General features: G+C 37.4%; 1 protein-coding gene across 1 annotated transcript in view; it reads right to left on the bottom strand.

Annotated features, from left to right (window-relative positions):
* Positions 1–1,832: 1,832 nt before the first annotated feature.
* NALF1 (NALCN channel auxiliary factor 1) overlaps positions 1,833–15,841 on the bottom strand; it is a 490,169-nt gene continuing 476,160 nt past the window's right edge. Inside the window, exon 3 of the mRNA XM_055702435.1 lies at positions 1,833–5,302. Coding sequence (XP_055558410.1) covers positions 5,007–5,302 — 296 coding nt within the window. The 3' untranslated portion in view covers positions 1,833–5,006. The remainder of the gene's footprint in view (positions 5,303–15,841) is intronic.

Below are 15,841 nucleotides of genomic sequence, written 5' to 3' on the forward strand. Positions count from 1 at the left end.
CCTATTAGAATTTGAAAAAAAGCGTGAAAATACTGGAAAACTTAGAGGTGTTCAGTAAACATGGTGGCTCAGAGTTTTTGCAGAATATATTGGCAAATTAAATCCCTCAGTCGAGATGGTACACACTCCAGTCCTATTTGCCATCCAAAAATTTAGCTTTAATGAGAACTATTATATTCAGAACTGAACATATTTTTTCCCAAGCTTTGCTAAAATACTGCAGTTTCCTGGCAGCTACTGACAGGTGACAGAGTCTCTTTTTACCCCAGAAAGGCTTCTCAATTTCATCTCCACAATGATGAAGTTTCTGTGTTTGTCCTCTGTGTTTCTAGCTAAATTTTGAAACCACTCCTTCACCAAACTAATATAATAGTAGACAATAATGATAAAGCAGAAATATTCACTGTTAATATGTCATTGCCAGTCTCTTGTTAAGGCTCAGTTGGCTAAGCCTGAACCCAGTGATCCTCTGTTGATGCACTATGCCCACGAGCAATTCCTGAGTAGACGATGGGACAACAAATTGAAACCTATGTGCTACAATGAATTCTTTGTGGGTGCATGCCTATACCTGTATTGAGACCCACTGAAGTCAGCAAGACTCTGAGCCCAGCTTGAAGCCTGCCTGTGCAGGACTCATCACAGGGCTGGGGCACTGATGAGAACAGGCTGCCCAGGGAGGTAGTGGAATCACCATCCCTGGAAGTGTTCAAAAGATGTGTAGATGTGGTGCTTAGAGGCATGGTTTAGTGGTGAACTTGGCAGTCCTGCATTAATGGTTGAACTTGATGCTCTTAAAGATCTTTTCCAACCTAAATGATTCTGTGATTCTATGATAAACAGTGAAAGCTGCAGTAAGGACCAGGCACCTTCACACAGACCCCGTGCTTAGGCTACTGTTTCAATGCATCTCAAAATTTCCTAAGACAAATTTGTTTCAGTTTCATAAAGCTACCTCTACTACGCAAATTACTTTTGCTTGTGCTTTGGGTAGTCACTTAGGACAGGTTTCACTGTGTAAATTTGAGTGCATGGACATAAGCTGTCTTCAGCTCTCACAATAAGTAGGTATCTTCTGTGCAGAGAGGCAATGCTTATAAAAAGAATATTTGTTATCATAACAAATACAGAGAGAGCAGAAGACAATGTTCTTGTCCCTCACTTTTTAATAGAAGAGTGTAACTATATAAGCTGAGAGCCACATCGTGTACCAGATGAAACCTGCCATCTCTGCTCTTTGAAATACAGCTCTTATTCTTTCTTCTTTTATCACTTCGAATAACATTATTTTTAACTCTCGAGAAGGAATTTCTTGAGAATTTGTTTGGTTTGTAACTATTGTTGCACAGATTCTTTGGCAGCTGATGGCTTGGTTTCATCATTTATAGAACTAAAATTTCATTCTAAAACTTTATTGGTTTTTGTCTTTAAATTATGGCGTGCAGAAGGACAGCCTTCACCTGCTATATATTTAAAAAAAAAAAAAAAAAAAAGATACTGTGTCTTTAATGAAAGAAAGGCGTCAATATAATGTATTACCAAATGCAAATGCAATAAGGAATAACATATAGCTCTGGTTGTGTTATATGACATTTGGCTTAGCAGTATTAACATATTGCACAAAATCTGGATTTTCCCTATTGCAGAAAATAAGATAAAAGGCATGGGAAATTTCTCTCTTCCATATGATCAGAAAATAAATAGTACCCTATTTTTTCCTTTTTCTTCTCATCAGTCATTTGCAGAAATTTGTTAGTATTACTTCTTTGTTAAGCCAGCTCTTTATCATGTATGTATTAGGCATACAGTACAAGGAGAAATGGAACAAGATGGCAGTTACAGCAGTGGCAAGATGCAAATTTATTCTGGCAAAAAAGTAATATGTGCACAATTTCAAGCATGCTTAAGTTTGTGCCAGGAAAACTATTACGAATGAGGAATGGATGGAATGAAACTTTGCATCATACATGATTACGTGTTGCTTAACTTCATAGAAGAGTCTTTGTCTACTCCTGATGTCCCAGGTGCCACCAAGAGAAGCTGCATACCACACTGCTGGAGTGAAAATTGCAACAGATACCCCAGCAGTAGTCACCTCTGCAACATGACTCTTTGTTTCAAAAATTAAAGAAATAGATCTCAAAAAGATGACAAAATTCACAGACCGTTGAACTGCAGGCACTAACCCCAGGTGGGGAGAGGGGGAGGAATTTATTACATCTTGTACTTCTGTAATAATTGAAAGTCTGTAATTGTTTTCTGCTTCATTTTGCCCAAGTTTAATTTGGCTACTTTATGCATGTGATGATGTTGTCACTGTTTTTCCTCATGTCTCTCTCGTATTGTATTACACATGACTGAGTGTAGCCAAGCAGTGGAGGAGTCATATTTTTCACTGACACGACTCAAAAACATTTTTATAGAAAAATAAGGGATGAAGGATGAAGAAGAGCAGGAAAGAAGAAAGAAAATGCCTTAAAGGTAGCTCTCTACATTAATTCACCATGAGGCAAAACAGAAATAATAACTCTTCATGTGTCAATTCAATTGGGATGAACCAGACTTGCTACTGTATTGGTACAGTGTAAAAATAGATGACAGTGAGTAATGGTGTGAACAAAAAACCATGAGGAACATCACAGAAATGGATGTTGGATGGCCTTTGCACAGCAGAGGTAGATAAAGGTTATAACAAACTGTTTACTGACCATGTACACTTACTAGAATTAAGAGGTCAGTTGAACAAGAGCTCACCTAGTAAGAGCTTTCTCAGTAGTGTGACTCATCAGCTGTTGTACAGTACCAGAGCACTGCCCAGTTATTGCTCCATTGTTTTCAGTAACGTCTCTGTCCTTTCAAAAGTCTGCATTCTACCACTAGTTAAGGCTTTTTCATTTGCGTTTCTACATTTTTCCCCAATTTTGCATTAATTCAATGTAATTAATACATGTGCCTCTAACAGAAAATAAAATAACTAAAAAGCACCATGTTTTATTGAACAAAATATAGCATGTGCAAAGAAGGGAAGGGAGGAATTATAGAAACAAAGCAGTGCTGAAGAATTTTGCATTAGCTGGTGCTTTTTTGTTGTTGTCATATTTGCACAGATCATTTTAGGCTCCTCAGTCCAGGTTGTAGTAAAACACTATCAAAACAAATAATCTTGCAAAATATTTGAGCTTTCGCAGCTTAACATGTGTATCTTGAACCGCTTAAGCAGCATGGTTATCTTCCTTCTGTTTTTTTTCCAGAATTTAACAGACCATAAAGTGTATACAAAAACGCATTATGCACCAGTGATTAAATGTTCTTACAACATTAATATTTATCAAGGGGTATTTCATAGCTAGAAAGTAGGTAACTATATTTTATTTCCTAAGAGAACATTTTCTATAGTTTTCCTTCATCTCCCAGCTACACAGCAAACATCTCTAAAGTGCACTTCCCAAGTGTAGTTAGAGAATAGGAAGGAATGTAAAGTTTTTAAAAACAGCCCTTATTAACTTTTCCTTCCATAGATTCTACTGTAAACTCTAAAAAGCCTTTAAAAAAAGCAAATTCTCATACACTCGGCAGGTGAAATGTTCCCACAAAAATAAAAGTAAACAAATTAAAAATCACCCCAAACAACGAAAAATCAGCAATCATATTACAATCTTTTCTCTTGACTACTCATATCCTAGTATATCTTTACTGGTTTTATTGCACATTTATGAAAACTGTTGTCCTATATATTTAAAAAAAAATAGTTCTTTATCTGTGCTAACACATTCTTGTGCACCCTTAATAACTAGAGTAACTTTCAACAACATGTAGATATTAGAAAAACAATGGAATCAAAACCAAAGAGATACTTTGTATTGTAGATGCTCAAAGGCTTCTAGTGTAATTTTGTTGAGACAGAAAGACTTGGATTTTGGAAGCTTTTTGCTCCCATTCCTTATGGAAAGCTGCTGGTTATGTGACAGCAGAACTCAAAACGTAATTCACAATGAATGCCAATCCTTCACCTCCAATATGAAGGCTTCCCAACTACTCAACTTGCTGAGCATAACTGGTTTTACATAGCATATCTAAAAAAGGCTGCTCCTGTTCAACTGACCAGTGAGAAAGGACTGGACTTCTTCAAAACGGGTATTGGAGCAACAGTTTGTTATATATTTCTTTACATTTTTTAACTGTCCGATCCCACCTTATAAGGAGAGCACTTGTTTGTTCAGCTAAAAGGAACCCCCTTCATGCTCCTTTTGGGTTTGCTCAGTCAACTGGTTTGTGCAACAGTGGCAGAGGCACACTGGAATTGTGTACCCATTCATTGTGATTACACAGACAGAAGCAAATGTATGTTGTCTGCGATGGGAGATGGGAAGGGGAAAGGAGATGAATGGTTCCCATTGGTAAGAGGACAGTTAGGTTTGTTTAGGTATTTTTTTGGTTGCTTTTTTTTTTCTTTTTTCTTTTTTTTTTTTTTTTTTTTTTGTTAAATTTTGTTTTGTTGTTCTTTTTATGGGTTTTGGGGTTTTTTTGGTTTTTTTTTTTTGTTTTTTTTTGTGGTTTTTAAAATTTATTTATTTATTTATTTGCTATGTCATGGAATCATAGCAGTCATTCCTCTAATAGAAACTGACAGGACATAAAAGACAGAACTATCAGATGAACACACACAATGACTAGAAATATATCGACAGAGAAAAGACTTAATTTAGCTTTGAGAAACCGTCCCAAAAATAAAATCCTGTATTAACAAGTGCAAAAAACAAACAAAAAAGAAACTCCAAACATTAAAACACAGTGTATAAAATGGTGTGAGAAATTTAAGTCACCATACAGCCTTTTAGTCAATAAAAAGCTGTGTTCATGTGTCCTTGTTTGGGTAGTGGCCCATTCTTTTCATTTTACCCAAAAGGTCATTCAAGAAGAGATCTGAGGTTAAAGCACTCAGTCCTTGCTAGTTTTGACTGTAGTCATTTGGGCCTGTTGTATTTCTATCATATGAATCCTTCCTTTTATTCCTCATTAGTTGAATTATCTTCTAAAGTTGTTATGCCTCCAAAACCCAGTCCTGTTGAGTTCTGTGCTGCTGAGACTGTAAGTACTGTATGTAAGAGAATTAATACAAGAACACACAGTTTAAGTCTGCTGTTACACAGTCTTGATGCTGATGAAACTGTGAGCGATGTCCTGTGACACATTGTTGAGCCACTTGTTTTTATAGTCCCTTTGGATTGATGATCTGATAATAGTCCCCATCTGACATCACAGCATTCTGGTTCTGCATTGGTTGGATAGTTTTCATAGAGCCCTGTAGGGGAAACACAAAGGAAAATAAGCGTCAGGCACAAGAAGACTGGCAGAAGTTGGTAGCTCAAAGCAACAGTCGATAGCTTAGTCTAAGCCATCGAATCCACACTTCGGGTGAGCCTGAGGCCTTCAAAACACTTGCCATTTTGTATACTAGAGCATGTTGAAGGGATATGTGTTGTCTAATGAAGCAGCATGAAAAGATCATTCCACAGAAGTATGACACAGCATGGTTGTGTAAAGAAATGGCATTAAAAAGTAATGACTGATGTTTGAATGATATGGATATTTGAATTATTCATTTTTTGGGAACTAACAACTAATGATGAAGTAACAACTAAGCACAATGGATATTTCCACAAAATCTGAAAGGATTTTGAGATTCTTCCTCAGTCTGCAAGCACTACGAGTATATAACATTGTCCGTGAAAACAGAGGCATTAAAAGCCAAATAATTGATATACTGACAATATTGACAATATTGATTGTCAAACCCCAGTACAGACCTAACAGCTTCACAGGAACAGTTTCCAAACAGAGCTGTTCAGAGGCTACTTGTTTACCCTACCTCAGCTGTGTTCTTCTAGCAGGGATGTTCTCTTCGGCATATCCCAGAGGTGAGAATGATCTTTCTTTGCCATGCAATAATTGGTTCTCTTGATATTTCTGACTATACATGTAGGCTATTTCTGCCTTTGGAACTTTACTGAGTTATTCAGCCTGATCCAATCATGAATTTTTTAACAGTTAGAGGAATTCTGTCTTTTCCAAAAGGTACAACTGTCCTTTTGGAAATTGTCAATGCTGTCTGCATTGCTATATAGAAGAGTAACATAATCAGAGCGTTCTGTTTGCTTCTTATATGTCTTCTTTTCTGATAAACTAAAAGAACCTGACTAGGCTGTTTAACTAACGGTGAAATACAAGAATGTCTAACATAGTGGACAATACCTTTCCATAGGTGAGACACACAAAAATAAAGTGTTTTCATTTTGCAGTAAATAATTACTCTATGGTAGTGCTGGGTTTTAATAGGAAAAAAACTTTCTGTGTTGAAATATTAATATAAAGATTTTGAAAGCAGCTACACAATTACTATAATTTATAAATTAACTTGATTTCTCAGAAGAAGAATTGCATTTTGTTTGAAGTATCACAACAATGATATTACTTTCAAAAAGCAATGCATACAAATTTAGGTGTAAGATTGCTAGGTCCAGGCACCAGACTGCTTGTATTTTGTGAATAACCTGTAAAGAAAACCAGCATGCCTTAAATTAAGATAAAATTGAACTTCCTACTTCCATAATATTGATCTGCAACTAAATAAAAAGTGCACTAGGCATGCTGAGCATGTTAAAATGCAGATTAAACCTAGACTAGCACTTTTTCACATAGCTGACACAACAGTCTATTATGTTATACAAGAATCCAAATAAAGTTGCATCTATTTTTGGAATAATTACAATTTTTAAAGATACAGGAATGAGAACAGTTTATTTGATTTTCTATAAAGTCAGTTTTTACCCTGTAGGGAATCAAGGCATGTTTGCACCTGTGCAGTCAGATACTTAAGGCAATGTACCAAAGGCTGAAAATTATTTTGTCTCTCTCAGATCATCACTGAATGTACTTCATGTTTTTCAAGAGATTCTGTTGCATTTTGGAACTTGTGGGCAGTTGTTTTTTGCAAGTGTAATAAAGCATCTTATTGCTAACATCGTATTTTCTGAGACAAATATTTTGATTTTTGTGTGCATACATGTGTTTTTAAACATGGTAACATACAGGAGATTTCTCCCAGAGCAGGTAATTATACAATCTGTTCTGTGACTGCAGTAGCTCAAACGATTACTGGTAATTGAAAAGACACAGAGGATGGTTAATGCTTTGATCCCACTGGGACTTGTTTACCATTCAAACTAAATTTGCTGTCTTTCTCATTTTAGGAAAACTCAGACCTCCTTTGAAATCAAAGCCTATGTATACAAGTTGGCAATCAAAAGGTATGTAAATAGTTCATATATACTTACTGAATCATAAATGGAAGGCAACTCCACATTCAAAGCTGCATTGAACTTGTTCCTTAATGCAAAATTACATTTTGTCTTTATTTCAATTCAGCAATTTAATTTAGATTTTGAATTTGCAGTTATATATTCAATAATCAATTAACTACAGAATCACTATTCATCTAACAGTTGCAGAACATTCAGATAAATTAACTCAGAGCTGTTGCACTGAAATAATAAAACTTCATGATTTTGCTTCACCACATACTTGTTTGTAGCCTTAACTATCGGTTTTGGTCCCTTGGATCTAAGAAGTCAGTCTATTCAGAGATTTACAAACCCATGACCTGCCAGAAACCCTGGGAACAGGCTACATCAGCCTTGGAAAACCAGGGAGGAAAAAACTAGTTCATTTTTTTATCAAAACATTTTATATGGATACAGAGTTTGGGATAAGAAATAAAAAGGGTATCTTTACCCACCAAACCACTAAGTCTTCCCCTTTCCTCTTCTGTCTTTATAGTTCAGTTTGTAGACACCAATACTCTATGTATTACCTGGATGTTCAGTAAATGTATTTCTGACACTGATTTACTAATTGTTATTGACTTGAAATCTAATTTGCTTTTCACTTTTCATTTAAAATTCTCAGCTCTGAATCTCAATTTCCCAATTTTTCCCAGCACTCACCTGTATTTCACCAACAGAAAGATTAGTACATATGGAGGTTCTCGGACCTTGATGTTAATCAAGGATCTAGAATTTGGCAGGATATTTTTTGGTATCAAACCACTCTCCAGACAGATATACTACCGCTCATGAAGTTCATGTAAAAGCTATCTCTTTGCTTTGTAACTGGATAGGTTTTTTTACATGCAGATAACATTTTGTTGACCAGTGCAGCAGTTATGCCTGTAGGGTGTGTGTTAGTAAGGCTGATGCAAGAATTAAGCTACTCGTTTGACTGAGATTATGTTAATGGAGACATGACTGTAGAGAAATCCCATGCATCCTGCTCAGCTGAATCATACTGGAAGAAAAAGGAGTGACAGCATGAGAATTATTCACTTTGTGCAGAAACAGCTTTGGGAGAAAAGCAGCAAACTGCAAAAAAGTTCTTGTTCAAGAATGAAAATCACAAAGACTGTCTCTGCATCCATGGTCTGCTGATCAGCCAGGTCTCCAGCTGACTCAGAGAATGCTGTGGTTTCTGCCTGAGCACTTGCATTTCTTTTGCATAGGAACCAGCATGCAAAAGAGGTGGTTACATTTCTACATCTCACCTGAACACTGTCAGGATGTGTCATGCTTGTGGCTGGATCTATATCTGCAGCAGTTACCTGGCTTGACCCACATGGTTTCTTTGCTAAAGAAAGAGCTATGGACCCATACTATTCGACACTGAAGGAAACTGGTCTGGTTGACATATTTGTTGTCATTGCTGGATACGTATTTTGCAAGACCACAGAAATAAACCAAGATCTTATATGTTATGGTTTTTCCTCATTTTACTTCTACAGAACTCTAAACCGTGGCCCTTTTTAACATAGATTTCTGATGATCCTGAGAGGCATACCAAGCTTCTTGTGCTTGAAGAAAAGACCATGAACTAGAAGAAGAAATGAGATAAGTAGATGTAGTGTACCAGAAGTTTTGAATGCTCCATTTTATTGTAAGCCCAAAGTAAATAATGTCTGCCAAGAGTGATCCATCCAGCAGTGACATCATTGTGTCAGTGAACACCAGCAGTATGCACGGCATTTCTTTCTGAGAAATTGTTTCTGATCTTTCAATATTCACATTTCCCAACTACAGAAGGCAAGAGAACACATTAGATATTATATGACTAGATTTCACTGCTTGCTTACATCTGATCTGATAGCCAACACTCTTTGATTTTTCCCAGATGGTCCTCTCAATTTCTAAATTACTGTCTGTGGCAGATTATGATGTTTCTGTTTAGACATGTATTTTATACCCTTCATATTACAAAAAGTAATAAAAAGAAATGTAGAAGAAGGCTTAAAGATCAATAGATTATCTTTCAGTCAAAGAAATTATTCTTGAACTGGTGAATAAGGCTGTTCAGCTCTTCTGAAAAAGTTAAGTTCCATTTCAGACTCCGTTCCAATTGTTGGAGGAGATCTGGGTTGCTGTGTTTTAATTTTCTTTTATTGATGTACGTTGGTGACTATTTCAGATAGTTGCCTCTGGAATATTTTCCTCTGTGTGTGCCCACATTCAAGAAAAAGTCATTGTGTTTCTTCACCATGCATGGATTTTTTTCCTCCTAAAATATGTACAGGACCAATTTCTTCCTGCTGGTGTAAATCAGTGTTATCCCTGTAAAACTGAGTGCTGAAAGCCAGAAAAATAAGTAAATACCTGACTCTCAGGGCTATACAATGAACTTTTTTTGCTTTGCTATGTTGAGATACAAGATAAGGGTGAGATAATTTGCTTCTAGCTAACATTTTTTGTTTTGCTTCTATTTTGTACAGTTTTTGATCAGAAGGATTTACTACTGTGATATGACACAGAAGGAAAGGGTCATACATATCTAAGTACTGTGTTAGAATAGAAAGTTCAGGGATATCAGCAGGTTAATTGCCTGGTTGTTTTTGTAGGAAAATGTTTGCAGCTAGTAAACTTATGGTATTGGACCACATTCATGGGAAAGCCCCAATATTCAAGACCAGAAGCACATTAGACTCTAAAATATGAGCTATTTAGTTGACAGGTTCTGCTGAAAAACCATGTCAAATTTTCCTTGTAGGCAGATTCATAGCTAGTAACAATTTAAACCATGCTTGTCAAACATAAATGGGATTTGTCCTGCTGTCTATATTAGCTTAATATTTTGATATTTTAGGACCTACTAAGAAATGTAGGCAGGAGGCAAATGACACATTATTACGAGTGATTTTTAAAGTATGAATTTGGATCAAGTATGTATTTTTTTTTTCATCTTAGTTTGCCAAGAACAGTATAAAGTGGATTGACTTCAGAAATTTTCTCTTCTTGAATCATTCTACATGGAAAAGATAGACTGTGCTGCATTGTATATAAAACATTTTCTTGAAGAAATTGCTTTTCAAGTTGTGCTGAAATCAGGGCATCTGTTTTGAAACACACTCTATAGCTAAACATGCTGGTGAAACCCAGACACACATCTCCCCCTTGAGAGGATGCTGCAATTTAACCAATTGCTCCCAATACCCTTGTTGAGCTTTGTTAGTCAAAAAACTCCTTCTACAGATTGGTGAGAATTGTCTCTAATAATTCTTACTATGTCCTTAGAAACATTATGTCTCTATGTGTGCTATGAAGTGTGACTGGCAGTTCCATTTCTGGTGAATACTCTTCTTTACTCTAAAAGAGGAGGAATTTCTAAGAAAGTATCATTTCACATGGATCACCTAAGGACGCTACTGATATTTGCAAAAAATGATGTATGGAGAATATTCACATTATGTTTCCAAGCAACTGAGATGTTAATTGGAACACATGAAATTAGGAGCCTAATTTAATATGGACTGAAAGGAAAGATATGTGTGATTCAAAGCTCCTGAATCACCTACCTTTTCTCTCCTCTTACTTTCTCCTTCTACATTGAAAAGTATCAGAAGCCTGTTCATCACAGAAGAGTAGACAAATTTGATTCTCCTGGTAGCAGAAGACTCATTATGATGACACTGCTCTTATGAAGTACCTGAAGGTGTCATGCTGGTTTTGGAAGAAGCTAATGCAACACATCTCTGCTTCATTGCTAATCACTACGTTCCCTTCCTTTCCTTCACAGAGGAACTTAAGTGCTCAATTAAATTCCATGATATCTGTTGTACAGGTAAAGGCTGTGAGCATGTGGCTGATATTTCCTGCCTGATACTTGCTGCTGGGTGATGGCCCTGTTATGCCACAAGGCACAAAGAAACCGTAAGTCTTGGTCAATAGAAAGAAAGCCCTTAGCAACACAGCTAGTTCTAATTCTGCACTCTAAAGTGGTCCAGACCTGGCACATGGACAGCAGTTTTGGGACTGGTCTGCCAGCAGCCAGAATAGGTTATATCTGTATTAACAAGTAGTTTTGGGTAGAAGAAGATCTGTATAATGGAACAGCTGGTGCTAAGTATCTTGTGTCAAGCCTAAATGCATTTGAAAGAGTTTTACCTCACTCCAGCTCTAATCTAATTCTGTAGACCAAATGTGCATTAGTGGTTGGGAGGTAGTATAGCCCTTAACACATCTCCTACTTCAGTTTAATCCAAAGGAACCCAGTTCATATCCTCCAAGACCTCTCCCAAGTGCAAGTCAAACAGCAAGGAGCATGAATGGGAGATTTGCTTCAAAAGTACACTCCTGAATCAGATTGCTAATGCAGATCAGCTGCAGAGTTAGTGCTGATGGCATATACTGGCTGCTCAGGGAAAGGTCGTGTGTGCAGAGGAAAGGTAATCTCTTCTCCCCACTCTTTGGCCATCTCTACTGCTCATTTGGTGGAAACTGAACTTTCATGTTTTCTGGGCTGAGCAAACTTCAGGCCTGAATGGATAGTTTTGCCTGTGAAGAAAGATTTCATGGCTTCTGCATCCTCTCTCTGTCGCTGTTGGGAGATGGCAGCAAGCCAAACAGAAACAGTTCAAGGGATGGACCAGTCCCCAGGCCAGATGATGAGCCACATAAATTTTGAAGGCACGAGAAAAGTGAATTATAACCAGTCTCTTCCCAGTGCTTTGTATGTAGATTCATACATCTTTCAGCTCTCTTTCCACACTCAAAGAGTATGTGTGAAAGAAATCTTCCACATCTCCCATTCATACTGGAGAAAAAAAAAAGGAAAGATAACTGTCTATGGAAGAAAACAATCCCACTGGTATGCACACTGTCTTTGTAGGAGTCAGAATTAAAAACCCTGACCTGGAACTTTGCATGGGACTCACTAATTGTAATCTGCCATGTGTATGTGTATGTATGTCTAAACACTATTATTATCTCCCTTAAATAAAAATCTGTTTTGCGTGGGCAATTCTAGACATCTGAGCTGCAGAAAGAAACATTAAATGAAATCACTGGAAACCGTAATCATATGGATATAAACTCCAAAGGTCTAAAATGAAAGCAACCATTCAATTTTAATTAATATAAAAAATAATATGTTCCAGAACAGTGTTTCATGGAAAGACCGCCTTTTTTCCTTCTATTTCCTAGAAGGAAGGATGGAGAGGGGAACACAAAGTTCTTTCTAGCCAACTGCATGTTTCCATAATCAGAACCACACTGTGATTCTGATTGTTTTGATTAATCTCTGAAGTACTTTCTTTTGCACTGCAGATGTCTCACATACTCACATGCATTTCTACGAGACAAGTTCCAGTGATATGCAACTAGTGTAGCATCCCCTCTCCTTTCCCACTATCTACTTTCATTTGAGGTAATCAAGGAAGACATATCAAGGAAGGCATTCTTAGGGCAGAATACTTCTTACTCATTATACCAGTCCTTCACGAATTTCCAAGAAGTCATTATTAATCCACATTATAAACCACAACATTATTTTTTATTTAAATACATTTAATATTGTCAAGAATAACAATGACTGCAAAATTTCTTTTTTTTTGCAGTAGCCAGTCCTATGCTATTTTCTCATGGACCTTCTAAGGAGGGATAAAACCTTTATTATTATTTATTTTTACAGCTTCCAGATTATTTTTTTTTTGTACAGCCTCCAACCTTGAAAAAATCCTGCCGTGCCCTGCAAGAAAAAAACAAGTATGTGGTTTCCCTGTCAGCCAGTGCTGTGCTGGCCCCACGTCCAGGAGGTGTCTCTGCACCCCAGCTCACTGCTACGGTGGTACAGGGGTGCACGGGGAGGGAGCAGCGCAGTATCACCACAGCAGCTCCCAGCACTGCTGGTGACATGAAGCCACACCAGCCTCTTGTTTAGCTGCCATGGGAAATTAGCGTGTAGTCTATCTATGTGCATCCTGCACTCTGTACTGTAGTCAACATCAAATAAAACCAGCTATTATGGGTACACCTTTCCCTCTTACTTGCCTTCCACAGTGTATTAAAATGTGTTACAGAAATCAGTCCTCTGTCTTTCCATTAACCTAAATCTCTACTGGACCTTAGAGGAAATAGTCTGTTACCATGGAGAGGAGGAAGGGAAGCCCTTACTATAAAACTATTACTTCTAAAATATTATTAAAGAAAATCAGAATCCACAAATTCTTGACGTTTGTCAGAGATAAATTATCCAATAAGCAGATGGACTCCTTTTTTTCTCCAGACAATATTTCATAATTAACAGTGTTCCTTAGCGATACAGCTAGTCTTTCATTAGTGTCATGGGGAAAAAAAATATCATATCAACATAACACAATTCAGTTCTTGCTGTATCACTCTGAAAATGTAAGTAAAAGTTTCAAAACAGGACATGTAGCATTTCTCTCCATGGGATACCGTGGGAGACAGGAACAGTAGAGGTATCCAAGCCTAATTTAAATGAGTGACGGCCTGTGGCAAACTGCCATTCCTGAGGAATTCCTCAACATAGACTTCGGTCCTGCTGTGCTTCCTATAGCAGAGCTCAACAGTGACCAGCTTCACAGTAAACTTAGGTTGAATGGACACACCAGACAACCATCTATAGCACCTAAATTTTAAACAGAAATACTGTTGATGTGACTCTTTTGGTTTTATCAGCAAATTTCATCCATGCCAGAAAGAGCAGGACCAGTACTCAAAATCCCAGAACATGTCTGCCAGACAGCAGCTCACAGAAAGCACAGCAGAGAGGGGCCTCAAGCTGTGAGTGACCTGCTTTCAGTCGCTTTTCTGCAAAAGGAGTTTGCGATAACTGTCAAGACACAAGCTACGCTGAGGTAGAGTATTGTCTGCTGCTGAACTCACTGTACTTTGCATGAAATAATTCTGTTTTCTAAGCTGCAGAGAAGTGTAATTCTTTAGTCCCACAGCAGATATTAATCTGATTTCTCATTAGTGACACTAGTGCTCTTATAGTGAGCTGCTGATTAGTAAGAGGGTGACAACGGGCCTGTATTCCAGTTTGAATTGCAGCCTTGTACCACTCAGCACCGCCTCTTGCACAAAACTGCCTGGTGTCAGTATGCGGACTCCTATGGGTCCATGAATACAACCTCCACTCTCCTGATGCTGAAGGTCTTGTCTTGAGAGGACAAAAAGTTCAACCAGATATTAGTTATGGACTGCTGAGGTGTGGTTCAGGGCACCCTGATTTTAAGTGTCTGCAATAAGACCTTCATAACTAACCGCGGCTACAGCAAATAGAGTGCAGCCAGCACTTGTTAGCAGGGCGTAGGGAGCTAGTCAGCTCATCAGGTGCAGATGCCTGCTTAGGTTGAATGAAATAGCTCTCAATTCTACTGACTACACCAGATCTACAGTGACTCTAGTGAGAGCTTAGTCATAGAGTTTATGTGTAGATACCCACACAACTAATACCTGCAATAAAATGAGTTTAATCTCCTTAATCTGCTTTTCATCCCGAATTCAGAGATATTGACTCTCATTAATCTTTGCAAAGTCAGGTATTTTGTGTGTTTTAGGAATGAATTTGGACTTCGGGACATACTAGGAAAATGTAGAGGTAGATATATATTTCCTAAGAGGTTTTCTGAAATAATTACTAGGATGGTTTTGGTTATTGTTTTTTTGTTCTTTGCCATTCTGTCTGTGTGCAAATGTGCATACATGTGTACATACATGCTCACACACATATGTCATATACATGTTGTAGATAAAAATGTCCTCTAAGTCTCTCACTTCAGCTTTTACTGTCCTATCTTAAACTGGACAATAATGCTCATTTGCTTACTGCATATGCATATTGGAAGGCTACTAATACTTTAAAAATGCATTGAAGTGCTAAGCACCTTATTGATGACTACCAAATTGTAACTCAGCTTACATTTTATTATACTGTCTTTTTCATATTGCTCGATTGTGTACAATAGGCTTAATCTTCAAGAAATACAGGAAATACCTTGCTACTAGAATCCCGCTAAATCTAAACACAGGGTGCAAGGTGAAGTGAGTTGCCACAAACATTATATCTGCCTCTGAGATAGTATAGAGCATTAATGGGGTTTTATATTTTATTGTGGTTTTGAGTAGCTTACCTTGGGCAATTAATTTAATATCAGTATTTCCAGTGCACCCCTAATTTAAGGTAAAGACTGTTTAATTTCAGATATTTGGACCAGGCTGTCAAATGATCTAAGTGTTGAAATGTTTTTCTACTGATTTAGTGGGAATAAGTTGCCTAAATATCTTCAAGATTCTCGGATGATACTTTAGGCATCAGAAATCTGCAGATAACATTGATATAAGCCGAAATTCTGTGTGGATGAGTCGAAGCCAGTCCCCAGAATAGTATCTGAGGTACCTGAGATGTACTAAAGGTATTTCTTGTCTACCATATCCTCTCTGGTTGGATCATTCTGGGATAGTGTTTGAAGCAGGGTGGAACATCAAAGGAACCAAAC

This window comes from Falco cherrug, chromosome 2 (assembly GCF_023634085.1).
Source record: "Falco cherrug isolate bFalChe1 chromosome 2, bFalChe1.pri, whole genome shotgun sequence".
NCBI classification, from domain to species: Eukaryota; Metazoa; Chordata; class Aves; order Falconiformes; family Falconidae; genus Falco; species Falco cherrug.